We start from the raw sequence: 14,959 nt of genomic DNA, 5'->3' as shown, positions 1-14,959 counted from the left end.
ATATTGCCCTGAAAGCAATTTAGGGGAAGGCTTCACAGGGAGGTATAGACACTTGAGTTGAGCTTTATAAGAGCTCAATCAAGTAGAAGCAATGATACAGAGAGGTGGCACTGGAGCACTATTCTTCTATCACTGTCCTATGCCCTTTTAATTGAGTATGATTGTAGCTTGGCCTACATGTTGACATTTCTTTTCAAATTTTCATTCCATTGCTCTTGAATTATATAGCTTTTTGGGGGTTGTTGCTTATGACTGGCAGGTCTGTATATATGGAATCACACGGGAAGCTTTGCCTTTCTTCTTGCTAAATTAATTCCTTTTTCTCTCTACTTACTGTGTATGAGAATATTGTGTTCTTGTGCATTTAAATTGCTTGTCTATTGCAACATATATTTATGTAATTTTGAAGATAATGTAGTGATTTAAATAAGCAGAGAACATGAAGGTTTAAAAGGATAATCAAGCCCAGCCTCCCTCGCTCTACAACCACTTTAGAGGGCCACATGGCTAATAGGAAGATATTAGGAGTCATAAAGATGATGAAGTTTGAATAATATTGACAATTTATAAGATGTCTTCACAACATTCCTGACATTCCATGTTCACAAAAATCCCTTGAGCCTGATATTATTATTATGTTCTGTTTATCAGCAAGGAAATTAAATTTTAGCAATGCCAAGTTGCTTATTTTAAAAATTTCACTCTTACTCAATAACATGTCACTGTTTTAATACTTTCCTAAGTAGCATAATCTCTTTTTAAAAAAAACTTTATGAAAAAGGGCACAAATGAATTTAGGACAAATATTTGATTTCCTATATTTTCGAGGTTTCAAGTGGCATTTTCCATAATGCACTGCCTTGTGCTATTGTCTGGCTTGTGTGTATATGATTTGTGTTGTCTGAGCAAAATCAATCTTTTGCCTCCTCAAAATCTAGGAAATTTCTTCGGCACCCCCTCTTCGTGACTTCTCTTATGTTCACCAAACTGTTAGCTCTTTCCCACCTCTCTATGGCAGGCTGCCAGGCTTCATTTAACATGCCTGTGGCTGCTCTTGTCAGCCATCTCAGCAGAGTTGTTGCAAAAATCTTACCAACAGTGTGTTGCAGAATCAGTGGCCTCTGCTATCAATGCCTTCCTTCTCTTCCTTTTAAATAAGGCTGAGATTCTGTCTACATGTATTTCCTGTAGCTCTAACAGACTACTTAAGATTGGGTAATTTATAAAGAGGAGAGGTTTGTTTTGGATGGTTCTAGAGGCTGGAAGTCCAAGATTGGATGCTGGGGCTTCATCAGCCAAGGCCTTCATGCTGGATCAAAACAGGGTGTGAAAGCAAAAGTGCAAGAGGATGTGTGCCAGGGAGGGGAGACATGAGACGGAGCCTCCCTTTATCATGGTGGCTTCCTTCCTCTCACAGTAGCTAATACAGTGCCTGAGCGAGGGCTCAGTCATGTGAGAATCCATTCAACAGGGCTCCTGGTCCTTGGCCCAAACACCTTTCACTAAGCCTACCTCTCAACACTGTCACCCGGAGGAATCAGGCCTCATCATGAGTTCTTGGTGGTGAGAAATAATATTCAGACTTAGCCAGGCAGCTTATTTTATGGGATGGGTCATTTCAGCTTCCACATGCAGTCAGACTTTTCGCATGGATTTAGTAGAAGCCTAGTCAAAAATAGTTTCCCCCTTGAGTAAGTCCATTCTGTTGTTTCCTAATCCTAATGCCTCTTCGGTTTCTGTTAGGATCTGAGTGGGAATGGCCTGAGGTTGATCACCCTGCCTGGTAAGAGCACTCTCTGCAGAGGACTGTCTTTGGGTTCCGGCCATGCCACCTTCTGGTTGGCATTTTGGGCCAACCTCTGTCAGCCTCATCTGGAAAATAGATTGCACACACCATTCTGACAGAACTGAGAAAATGGAAGGATGAGAAAATAAATTGCCTCAAGTGCCAGACACATAATGAACAGTAAAAAAAAAAAAATACATTGATTTCTGCATTTGTTATAATTCTTTGGTACAAGCTTCTCCTGTTGACACGCTAACCATTCAGTTAAATGTCACAAATTTATCACATCTTCTCTCTTTTGAAATATGGTGGGTTTTTTTTTTGTTATTGTTGTTTGATGTTGCCTCAGTTCTGCATTTATTGAGCACCTTAATTCAACTATCTCTGGTTAAGTATTTTTTCCCCATTTTTTACCTTAACTGTTTTAGGGCCTACTCCTCTGGCATTTTTAGATTGGCAAATATACTCCTGTGGGGCCATTCCTCTAATGTTTTAGTGAGTTCTTAGTCTCACAGCAGTTTGCTAAATCCACACTGTAATCTGATAAACCGATTCCCAAGAAGCAAGTTTTCATTGAAATTGTGGAAAATTTGCTATATTGCTTTAGAGTAATATGTTCTGGAAGTTTCATTGGCACATTTCTCATTTTTCTCTAAGTTTTTAGAGAACGTATTTAATATTTCTTAATACTATAGTCTCTACATTAGCTCATAGGTCATAACTGACTACTTTCAGTCCTATCTCCTTTAGTTAAGGGAAAATCCAAGTTCTTTTTCCAATTTTTTTTTTGCCAGTCCTGGGCCTTGGACTCAGGGCCTACTGTCCCTGGCTTCTTCCCGCTCAAGGCTAGCACTCTGCCGCTTGAGCCACAGCACTGCTTCTGGCCGTTTTCTGTATATGTGGTGCTGGGGAATCGAACCTAGGGCCTCATGTATCCGAGGCAGGCACTCTTGCCACTAGGCCATATCCCCAGCCCTCTTTTTCCAATTTTAAAGCTTTTAAAAAATATTCAATAAATGAAACCCTCAGTAAATATTTATTGATAACAATAAACATAATCAAATCCTAGGATTTAGAAACATTGTGCTGTTTGTCTTTTAAAGAATTAACAATATGTTGTCCCTTCCTTATTTTTTTTAGAAGAAATTCATTTCTTTTTCTCCTTCCTTCCTTCCTTCCTTCCTTCCTTCCTTCCTTCCTTCCTTCCTTCCTTCCTTCCTTCCTTCTCTCTCTCTCTCTTTCTTTTTTTTTTTTTCATTTCAGGCACAACTTTTTTTTTTTTTTCCGTTTTGTTTTTAAATCAGTAAAAGAAACTGGGCCCTAGAAGCTGCAGTGACCTAAGCAGCAGCAAGTTTGTGCATTTGTCCTTTCTTTTGTTTATATATGTTTATATTATCAACTGCTGGCACACTTATTTGCATGAAATTCTGCACCATATATACTAATTGTAGTAAAGTTATTTAACCCCAATCTCGGGGTGGGAAGGACCTATTCTGGAAGATAATTTTCACTGAAATCTAATCAAACTTTGTTAAATGGATTATGACAAGATTATAAATGATATGAAAAGTAACATTTTAACATTTGGCCTTCAACTTAAGAAAATGGGTTGCTATAGAATTTTTTTTTGCAATTTTATTTATTTTATTTTATTTTTTTCAGGCTTGATTCACTTTATTGTTCTTGTATAAAAATCCTATGTTGTAGCCACAGCTGGAGCCTGGGTCCTCTGCACGGAGACTCTGGTGTGGGTTTTCACAAGATGGTCAGTGAATTCCTGATAAGGAGATTTGGTGAACACGGTTCTCTTTCCAGAGATCAGGGGTCAGGTAACTGTAGGTCTTAGAGATGGCATCAAAAGTGGCCTTGGCAAAGTTGCCCAAAGTAGCAGTACAGCCCCTGGCTGAGGTGTAGCAGTCATCAATACCAGCCATCATCAACAGCTTCTTGGGGACAGGAGCTGAAACAATCCCAGTGCCTCTGGGGGCGGGGATGAGGTGCACCAGCACAGATCCACAGTGGCCTGTCACCTTGCACGGAATGGTGTGAGGCTTGCCAATCTTGTTCCCCCAGCAGCCTCTCCGCACAGGGACAATGGAGAGCTTCGCCAGGATGATGGCTCCTCGGATGGCAGTGGCAACCTCCTTGGAGCACTTAACATCCAAACCCACATGGCCATTGTAGTCACCAATGGCTACAAATGCCTTGAACCTGGTGCGTTGGCCAGCTTGGGTTTGCTTCTGCAGGGGCATGATCTTCAACACCTCATCCTTGAGGGACACCTCCAGGAAAAAGTCAATAATCTCAGACTCCTTGATGGGCAGGGAGAAAAGATAGATTTCCTCCAAAGACTTGATCCTCATGTCCTTAACCATTCCTTCTTCGGCCTTGCCTCCACGAGCCCTGCGGCCACGACCCCGGCCTCTACCACGGCTGCGACTTCGACCCCGAAGGCTGCTACCGCCTCCTAGGAAGCCGCCACGGCCTCCCAAACCTGGGCCCCCAGGGCCTTCGGGCCCTCCCACTGCACCTGCGTCATGCGCCATTTGGTGTTTTCCCGAGAAGAAGCTTCTTTTGCAATTTTAAAAGGTAATAATATATTCTACCCTCATTAGGGTCCTCAGAGTTAAAGCATAATGAACAGGAAAGAAAAGAATGCAACTGTCTTTCTTTCTTTCTTTCTTTCTTTCTTTTTTCTTTCTTTCTTTCTTTCTTTCTTTTCTTTTCTTTCTTTCTTTCTTTCTTTCTTTCTTTCTTTCTTTCTTTCTTTCTTTCTTTCTTTCTTTCTTTCTTTCTCTCTTTCTCTCCTTCTCTCTCTTTGTCTCTCTTTCTCTTTCTCTCCTTCTCTTTCTGTCTCTCTTTCTCTCCTCTCTCTCTGTCTCTCTCCCTCTCTCTCTTTCTCTCTTTCTCTCCTTCTCTCTCTCTCTCTGTCTCTCTCTCTCTCTTTCTTTCTCTTTTTTTGCTGGGCCTGGGACTTGAACTCAGAGCCTGTGCACTATCCCTAGCTTCTTTTGCTCAAGGCTAGCACTCTACCACTTGAGCCACAGCACCACTTCTGGCATTTTTCTCTTTATGTGGTACTGAGGAATGGAACCTGGGGTTTCATGTATGCTAGGCAAGCACTACCGCTAAGCCATGTTCCCAGCCCCAGAAGATATGCTTTTTATTTTTAATCATGAAACTTGGCTTCATACACAGATAAGCATATAATCCTATACCAACAAAATAATTCTCACTACCGCAGCTAATTCTTAAAAGAATAAGCTGATTCCTTGAGTATAATTTGACTAGTATCTATATATTTTAAGAAGACATCTTAGCCAGGTGCCAGTGGCTCAGGCCTATAATTCTAGCTGATCAAGAGGCTGAGAGCCGGAGGACTATGTTTACTACCAGCCTGGGCAGAAAAGTTCACTAGATTCAATTTCCAAAATAACCAACAAAGCATCAGGCTGAGCAGGTTAATAAGGGTGAGGTATGTGAGCTGGAAGGAATTGTTTTACAGTACTAATCATAGAGGACATAAGCATTATAGACTTGAGTGACAATTGACATTAAAGATCTCTGTTCATTTTATTTTAAATTTTGGTTTTTGAAAAAATAAGAAATCAAGGGGTCCACGTGAGGGGCTGGGGGGAGGGAAGTACGGAGAAAAAGAAGGAAGGGGATAACAGGTTTGATAAGAAATGTATATGTATTCACTACCTTAAGCATGTAACTGTAACCCCTCTGTACATCATCTTGACAATAAATTTAAAAAAACTGATTGTTTCAATTGTTATATTTTCCCTATTGTTAATGGTAAAATAAAGTGGCCAGCTAAATTAAAAAAAGGGTAAGGTGTGGTTAAGAGGAAAGGGGTAGACAAGTAAGGAGGAAGAGAATGCAGTCAAGAATGTATATCTTACCAAATTAGGAAGAGTGAGAGAAAGAGTAGGAAGGGGAGGGATAGGTGAGAATGTTAAAAGGGGATGGACGAGACTGACCAAGTTGTATTATATTCTGAAACTGCTTTGTTAAACAGCAACTCTTTTGTGCAACTATCATAAAGATGATTTTTTTTTTTTTTTTTTTTTTTTTTTGGCCAGTCCTGGGCCTTGGACTCAGGGCCTAAGCACTGTCCCTGGCTTCTTCCCGCTCAAGGCTAGCACTCTGCCACTTGAGCCACAGCGCCGCTTCTGGCCGTTTTCTGTATATGTGGTGCTGGGGAATCGAACCTAGGGCCTCGGGTATACCGAGGCAGGCACTCTTGCCGCTAGGCTATATCCCCAGCCCATAAAGATGATTTTTTTAAAAGCCAGATTGGAGGCATGATTCAAATGCTAGAATATCAGCCTAGCAAATGTGAGGCCCTGAGTTCAAACTCCAGTACTACCCCTCCCCCACAAGTAAATAAATATAAACACTTCTTATTTCAAATGGAAACAACATGGGTATTTTAAATGAGGGTAGATTATGTGCTTTGTGTTTGGCTACCGTGACTGCCTATGACTTACCTATTTTAGAAAAATCTAATTAGATGATATATGCAGTTAAGTGGAACAGAGAAGGGAGAGTTAAAAAAAAAAAAGAAACAGAAATTTTTCTAAGACAGTAATAGCCCCTACCTGGAATGTCCCTCTCCTTTGCAGGAGCCATTAGCATGCAGCAAGGTGGGAGGGAGTTCTGTCTACATAATGTGAGTTGATGGCTATTTCAAGTCACCTATGCTCAGCTGTTCCTGGTACAGGCCTTTGAGATGAAGAGTGGGAGAATTTCTTGTCAGCATAGAAATATTCAGCCAGAGAATTTTATTGCTGCAAAGGGTCTTGCAGATCATTATACCAATGGCATTTCAGAGCTTTCCAGGTGTAAGAATCCTTCCTCAACGTCAATATGTCTTTGGTTAACATGGGATAGCCCTGAAAGTTACAGCAGCCATGAATTGAGAAGACTTAGAATAACGATATGTCACTGTGAATTCCATAGTCATTTATATGAATTTAAACTTTGTTAATCACAATAGTGATTATATATTTGAAACAAGTAGTTATCCCTGTACAAGTAAGACCTATTTTACCTATTGTATCTCTATCTTGCTAGGGATGCCTATGGATCTGGAAATCCCTTGGATTCAGAGATCTCCACTTTGGGCCATTAGCCTAATCTTTTTTCACAATTGAACAAATGAATTAAATATGGCTCATGGATAAGTGACTTTCCAAGGCCGCAACCCACTAGTAAAAGTTTTATATCATTCACATCCTCTCTACTGTATCACGGAAACCTTCAGATTTTCTGAAATTTTTATTCATTCAGATGAGCAGAAAGAAGTATCACAAGTGAACTAGCTCAGAGAAAACTATGATGCTTTCATGAGGGAACTTGCTTCTATACATAGCAACAACAACAGCAACAATAAACCTTTCAGTTAGATCATGAACAGACTTCTTGTACAGTTTCTCCCACTTAAACATCCAAATATTTCTTGAGAATTGCAAGGAGTCACAGACTTGTGTTAGGTACTTTTTAACCCATAGAGAAAATTTGAAAAATACCAGGCTTCTAGCCATAGAAATCTTCACCACCACTCCCAAAGCAGAGAATTTTTTAGATCTCAAATTTTTTACACCTTAAATTATGGATTTTGGGCAATGTGCAGGCACAAAAAGTCAGCAAGAATGGACATCTCTGACTTCTGCCAAGTTGGGAGAAGCAGTTCTGGCATTGCTGAGTTGAGAATTGAAATGAGAAAAATAATCAGCCAAACAATATATTATAATATTGGCAGACAGAAGAGGAGTGTGTGGAAGACATTAAAAAGCCATTCCATGTTAGAAGGACTCAACCCAGCTGGAATAAGATGAAAAGAACAATTGATATTTCTTGGATTTTTTTTTTTTAATGTTTAGATAGAAGTAGGTGTCTCGAGAGTAGCCAGGTCTTCAGCCAGAGTTTTCATGAAGGATTAATATGAGATTAAAGATGCTGAACTGAATGTTGATTGAATTCACATTCTCCCTGAACAGCCCATTTCTGCCAGCACAGTGTTAGTAGAGAGAAGTCCAAGGGTTCAGAAGATCAACCTTAGACCTCTGTGGATTTGGATAAGTGGAAATGTAGGTCATTTGGAGGTGGACCTTGAGTAGTCCATCATACCTTTTATATGGATATACTAATCAGAAAGGTTCTTTCAATTTGATCAAGGCTGGGCTGGGCATAGTAGCTCATGTCTATAAAGCTACTACTTGGGAAGCAGAAATTGGAACACAGCAGTTAAACACCAGTGTAAGCAAAGAGTTAGGAAGATTCCCATCTCCAAAGTCAAGCCAGATAAAATAGTTTATACCTACAATCCCAAGTACTCAGATAGTAGGAGGACTACTGTCCAAGGCTGTTCCAGGTCCCTACCACCTCCCCCTCCCCCCCAAAAAAGCACAAGACCTTAACTCAAAACAAACTGAAAACCAAGAGGACTGGGAAGGTGGCTTAGTTGGTAGAGTTTGTGTCTAGCAAGAATGAGATCCTGAGTTTAAATCCCATTATCACCAAAAAGATAAAAATACAAGCTCCTCATCTTGACAGTACCATGGGTATTTTCCTTAGATAAATCTTCCATCTTATGATTAAGGATTGCAATCTTCCTCTCAAACAAACGATTTGCAACTGTGAGTTTCCTATGGAAACTTAGAGAGGAGAGGGCCAAACATGCATAAATGCATTCCAGTCACCTGAAGATGTAACTCAGCCTGCAGGGTCTTTGAGGAACAACACATCCAGGTCTTAAACAAGCAAGAGTAGTTAGAATTGGTGTTGACAGCAAAGCTGTGTGAACAGACCACAGTCCCTTCAGCTAAATGTAATCATAATAAAACCAGGGTCCTGAGAGGGTTGCTTTGCATCTGGACTCCTCGCCTCCCACTCATTCCCCAAATTCTCAGGAGTGACAGGGAATGGTGTTGACCACAGAGGTGAAATCCTTTCTCTTCCCCATTTCCTTTCCCTATAGTGTTGTGCACAGGCAGCCATCCCCAGAAGGGCTCTGAAATGCAGGCTGCTTCACAGGAGCACCTTCACGGCCAGTAGTTGCTGTGGCGAACCCCCTGTGCATCTGAAAGAGAACAGCTCATCTGTTCCCGGCTGGGAATCACTTGTGTTCACCCAGGCATGGCCCCCCACAAGAAGCCCTGAGACTAGCAAGCTGGTGCCTGCCCAACTGTGAACCTTTAGGAAGAAGTGAATACGACAATTTTATTCAGTACAATTCCAGGAGCACTCATTCTTGGAAGGAAAGTAATCACAGAAGAGTTTAGGCACTAGAGGCTGGAATATGATTGACAAGTTGAGAAGAGGAGAGAGGAAAAAGGAAAAGGGAAGAACAGGAGAGTTACAATGCCACCGAGGCCCAGGGAATGTGAGATTCAAACCAGGTGTCTTGAGTAGGGAACTTTGGAAACTATTGTCTAATGACTGTTTTTAAGGATATAATCGTTATAATATGCCAGCTAAAGCCAGGTGCCGGTGGCTCACACCTGTAATTCTAGTTACTTGGGAGGTTGAGATCTGAGGATCATGGTTCGAAGCCAGCCCCAGCAGAAAAGTCCGTGGGATTCTTATCTCCAATAAACTACTCAGAAAAAGCTGGAAGTGGTGCTGTGGTTCAAGTGGTAGAACACTAGCTTTGAGCAAAAGAAGCTCAGAGATAGTACCCAGAAGCAGCGTGCACACACACACACACACACACACACACACACACACACACACACACACAATGCTGACCATATTCACTCTGCTCCCTTAAGTAAATTGCAGAGAAGATCTGAACTCCTCTGTCCAGTAGCTATATGTGGCAATTGAGTATTTATTTACATGTGGCTAGTCCCAACTGAGATGTCTGCTAAGTGTCACATGCACACTGGATTTGGAAGGCTTAATATGGAAACAAGGAGTATTAAACTATTTAGCTCACAAAAAGTATTTTTACACTGAATGTACCTTGAAGTGACAATGCCTGGGTGCTGTCCATGAGCTCTTCAGCTCAAGGCTAGTGCTCTACCACTTGAGCCACAGTACCACTTCTAGTTTTCTGGTGGTTAATTGGAGATAAGAGTCTCATGGACTTTCCTGCCCAGGCTGGCTTTGAACCTCAATCCTCAGATCTCAGCCTCCTGAGCAGCTGGGATTACAGGTGTGAACCACCAGTGTGGGGCAGTGTGCACACTTTTAAAGCTTTTGGAATATGCACTGAAATTATCTTTAGTAAGTGCATGTATATACAGAATCTAGCAGACATTCAGAAAGGTTGGAATCTGCAGAAAATAGTACCTCCCTTTAAATACCTAAAAAGGAGACAAAACTCCCTCTATAAGAATAAGAAACCACTGGTGGAAAGTACTGGAACCAAAGGAAATGCTCTGCTAGAATGAGGCCTGGAGGAGGGCAAAGGCTTCTCCTTGGCTGTAACCATCGCAGCTCTTCCCTGATAAGAGCAGCTGGGAGGGAAGGGGAATAGGAAAAACAGAAAGAAGGGAAGGCAGTGGGGGAGATGGGGAAGGACGGGTGAGAGCAGAATGGAGAAAAATAGAGCCAATCAACCTTAGACGTGGCTTTGTGTGATCTCTAAAATTCCAGGAGCTTGAAACAGCTTGTCAATGACCATTCCACAGGGCAGGAGTCTGCTGTGAAACCACTGCCTGTAAAGCCAAACAGATTTCCTAACTGCTCAGTAACAGCATCTCTGAGAGTGTTTGTCTGAGACATGGCTTTGAAACAGACTAATCCTTTGTTTGAGCCATAGCTGGGGAGAAAGGAGCATTTGCAAAAATGATGAGGTGAAATGGCTCTTGGGGGTCCTCAGCTCTGAAGCACTTTCTAGAGAGACCCCCTTCAGCCTCTCTATGGGGGGGGTGGAAGGTGCTGGAAGGTTGGATGGTGTGTCCTGCGGGGGAGGGTCCTCAGTGGCATCTCTGGGATGGTATGATTGCATAGCATTGTCTGTAACTCTCTGGAGCCCAACAGGGCCCTTCAATGTGTCAGAACAGTGTTCTTTGTGTCCCATTAAGGCAAGGCAAGATACTCATTGCAAAGACTTAGTAGAAACGCATAAAACCCTTCAGCAGAGTTCAGCCTACATTGTGGATCTGAACAAATTCAGTGCAATTTCTTATGCCATAACTCCTGGGTCTTCGGGACAGGGCAATGAAAATGAATGTTCTAAATAATGACCCGAGGCACGGCAAGGGTGTGAAGTGCCTCACAAATCATCAAAGAGAGATTAAATTATGTCTTGTACTTACCAAAGCCAAAAAAAAGTGAACTAATAATATATTTTAGACACTATAGCTCCAGGAGCTGAAGTTGCATTTAACCCCGATGTGACTAAAGTATCTACGTCATCCAAAGGACCCATAATTAAAGGTTTTAGTTGATTCTCTTTAGCATACTGGATACGAGGTATGAGAAGCGCTTATGTGTTAGGAATTCTTGGTGGCAAAGTATTCACGCCAGCAGCTTAGCAGACTAGCTTGGATTAGATTCTCAGTGTCCGCTACTCCACTCATGGAGTTGTGCTTAAGCATCAGCCAGGAAACTCATGCATCCTGAAGCTTTAGGAATTCTGCCATAAGGGTTAGGGGAGTCATCAGTCTCTTGGGATGAAAAGATTTTTCTTACATGCCTTTGGACATACAGCTCTGTTTAACGATTATTTTATGTCCTAGGTACTGTTAAGAACTTGGCATAACTTGCCTTATATTAATTAGTCTACCAGTCCTATGGAGTTAGTATAAACATCCACCCACTTTTCACATAAGAAACTGGAAATCCAACCCCAAACTCATACCCTTAGATAGCAGAACCAGGATTTACACATGGGCTGCCACCCACCAGCAGGGCATTATTCTCTCTTTCTTTCAATGTTTAAGCTAGCTACAGGTGAGCACATGGCCTCTAGGTCTTAGCTCCATGAGTTTTCTTTATCCTATGGAAGTTCATGCTTAAAATTCCCACGGAATGTAGATGATGAAATGATTTTTCCAAAGCCATTAACTAATAAGAGTCTGAAGCAGAGGGCTTCATGACTTGTGTCAAGAAAATATTGAGACCACAGCATTTATTAGAAAGATTATTTTCAGAAGTAGTATCTGTTAGACTTAGCTGTTTATTCTTTTGCTCTCCAGCTTTATTTAGTTATCATTGACAAGAAAAAGTATCACATATTTAAGGTGTATAACATGTTTATACCCACACATACTGTGAAATGGTTATCATCATGAAGCTAATCAACACATCTGTCACCTCACAAATCACCTTTTCATGTGTGATGAAAAGATTTAATATCGACTGTCATAGCAAATTCAAGTATGCCACACAATCTTAGTAATTATAATTCCATGCTGCACATTATTAGATATAAAAAAACTTATGATGGAGGTTTACTCTTCATGTCTCAAGACAGCTCTACCACAGGGGAGAGGGAGACTGTAATACCCTGCTTACGCTCAGGAAGTTTCCTCAGCACTTAGCCTGTTTCTTTGTTTGCTTGATTCCTGCCCTTTGTTCAATCAAGTGTCTTTCGCTTACTCCTGTCCTTCTAGACGGAATAAAATGGCCACTCCAGCCCTGATTTCACAATATCGTTCAGTGTTCATGTCAACAACCACATGACTCCTGTCATTGTGTCTCTTTCCAATTCAGAAGGAGAACTCTAGGCTACTGATTGGCCCCTTCCAGCAATCCACTGAAGTCTAGTAGCTATAAAAAGCAGAGCCAAGCAGACAATTCTTACTGTAAGGGTTGTGGGTGTGGAGCAATTCCAAAAGCAGTCCTCTCTTGGGCTCTGCAGGAGATCAATTCCAGAACTTCCTCGTACAGATTTGTATATTCTCAAGTCTTTATATAAAATAGCTTAGTATTTGCATATAACCTATCCACATCCTACTGTATAGTTAAAACCATCACTAGGTGACTTAGAAAACTGAGCACAATGTAAGTGCTGTGACAATAGTTGTTAAACCGTATTGCTTTACAAAGTGAAGACGTGGAAGACATCTGTGCATAGTCAGTACAGATGCAACTTGAAAGTGACTTTCAGAGGTTTTGAAGCTCAGTTGGTAGAACACTTGCATGCTATAAGTAGAACTCCAGATCCAATCTCTAACACTGCAAAACAAAATCAATCTATGGCTGGTTAAATACATAGCTACAAAACCTATGTTTACAAAGGGCCAGGTATAATGGATAGTGTGTTAGACAGGCATGCACAAAGGTGTCTACTACATTTATATATTTAAGGTTTAAGAAACATAAACATTAGCTGTGTGCCAGTGGCTCATGCCTATAATCCTGGCTATTCTGAGGCTGAAATCTGAGAACCATGGTTTGAAGCCAGCCTGGACAGGAGAGCCTGTGAAATTTTTATCTCCAACTAACCACCCAAAAAAGCCAGAAGTGGAACTGTGGCTCCAGTGGTCAAATGTCATCCTTGAGCAAAAAAAAAAAAAAAAAAAAGGAAGTCTCATAGTGCCCAGGCCCTGAGTTCTAGCCTCAGGACTGGCATGGGGGGTGGGGGGCATTGTACATTGTTAAGGCCCCAAATTACCTTCTGGAAAAACCATATCAGTTCACAGCCCCATCAACAATATGGTCGAGTGACTATCTTCCCATGCCCTCACCAACAGTGTACATTATTCTTTTTTATTTTTTGAATATTTTTATTATCTTTAAGTAGTTGTTCAAGGGAGTTGCCACTCAGCAAAGCAGTTTAGGAATACAGTGTGTCTTCTTGATCAGTGTCACCCCTTTCAACATTCTCACCTACCTCTCCCAATTTACCACTTCCCTCATTTTTCTTAATTTTTAGGTTGTATGTTGAATTTGCATTCTTATTTTTCATTTAATTTTAATTTTTTTCTAATACTGTGGTTTGAACTTAGGGCCCAGTGCTTGCTAGGCAGATGCTTTACCACTGAGCCATGCCTCCTGCTCTCTTTTTCATGTTTTGACCATTTGACAGGCAGAAACTGAGCTGATTGTTCGTTGAATTTGTGCTTGTGATGAGGTGGAACACTCATTCCTGTGTCTATTGGCCTTTTGTATTTCTTATTTGGCAACACATTTATTTTGAAAACTCAAGTATACACAAAGAGGGGAGAAAGATTGGCAGTCGTTGGTCATCTGCTTAATCCTTCCCCTAACTGCACCTACACATAAACCAGCATCACACTTCCTTCCTTTGGACAGTATTACTTGAGTCATAAAATATTATGTAAAACCAAGCCTTTAATTGAGTACACATTGCTCTTCCATTGACTCTTTATGGAGACATCCTAGGAGTGATGAACTGCTTGTCTAGGCTGTGTGATAAAATGTCTCAGCCCAGAATCCCCTGGAAGAAGGTGAGATCGAGTGAATTCACCATGGAAGTCCTTAGGAAGAGGGATTTTCTTGCCATCTTCATATCTAAGGAAGGAGGGAGAAACGTGCAGGAGATATTGACCCTTCCCTCTCTCCTTCCTCCTTCCCCCCATTCCTCCTTCCATTCCTCACTCCCTCCTTTGGTCCCTCCCTCTTTTCATGCTGAAATATGCACTTTGAACTCAGGGTTTCATACTTGCTAGGAAAATGCTACTACTTGAGCTGTACTGGTAGCCCTTTTTCTTTGATTATTTTTGCAAGGGGCCTCATGTGTATGTAGCTGGGATGACAGGTATATGCCATTATGCCCAGTTTACTGGTTGACATAGGACTCTCACCAACTTCTTGCCCAGGTTGGCCTCAAATTGCAGTCCTGATCTCCACCTACCCCCAGCCCACCCAGGTAGCTTGGTGGCACATTTTTGCACCACCATTCCCAGCTATTTCTTTTTCTTTCTTATTACTATTTACTTTTTTTTTTTTTTTGGTGGTACTGGGTTTGAACTCAGGACTCCATGTGTGCTGGGCAGCCTACCATATGAGCCACTCTGCCAGCCTATTTCTTTCTAATTCTCAAAATACCCAACATTGAAATAGTAGATCACTGTTTTCTATTTAGGTTGAAATATGGGCAATTTTCTCATAATTACAAGACCTCAAAATAGTTCAGGATAGAAGATGCTCAGGATATCAGATGAAGGAAACAGGAGGCTTATTGAGGAGCTGAGACCAAGACATTTTGAGGTAGAGGCTGAGGATGGTGGAGGATGGTGGAGCTTG

The 14,959-nt window shown here is 41.3% G+C and overlaps 2 protein-coding genes across 6 annotated transcripts in view; one reads left to right on the top strand and one right to left on the bottom strand.

Annotated features, from left to right (window-relative positions):
- The window catches only part of Tmem178a (transmembrane protein 178A), a 251,150-nt gene that overhangs the window by 149,165 nt on the left and 87,026 nt on the right, over positions 1-14,959 (top strand). The window lies entirely within an intron of this gene.
- LOC125356530 (40S ribosomal protein S2-like) lies at positions 3,446-4,332 on the bottom strand. Its single transcript, XM_048353083.1, has one exon. The coding sequence runs from the start codon at positions 4,330-4,332 to the stop codon at positions 3,553-3,555; it is 780 nt and encodes a 259-aa protein (XP_048209040.1). The 3' UTR covers positions 3,446-3,552.

This window comes from Perognathus longimembris, chromosome 8, assembly GCF_023159225.1.
Source record: "Perognathus longimembris pacificus isolate PPM17 chromosome 8, ASM2315922v1, whole genome shotgun sequence".
NCBI classification, from domain to species: Eukaryota; Metazoa; Chordata; class Mammalia; order Rodentia; family Heteromyidae; genus Perognathus; species Perognathus longimembris.
This window is presented reverse-complemented; position numbering and strand designations above follow the sequence as displayed.

Bases quoted from the DNA above. Each gene is read 5' to 3' on its own strand.
- LOC125356530 (XM_048353083.1), bottom strand. From the start codon at position 4,332: ATGGCGCATGACGCAGGTGCAGTGGGAGGGCCCGAAGGCCCTGGGGGC.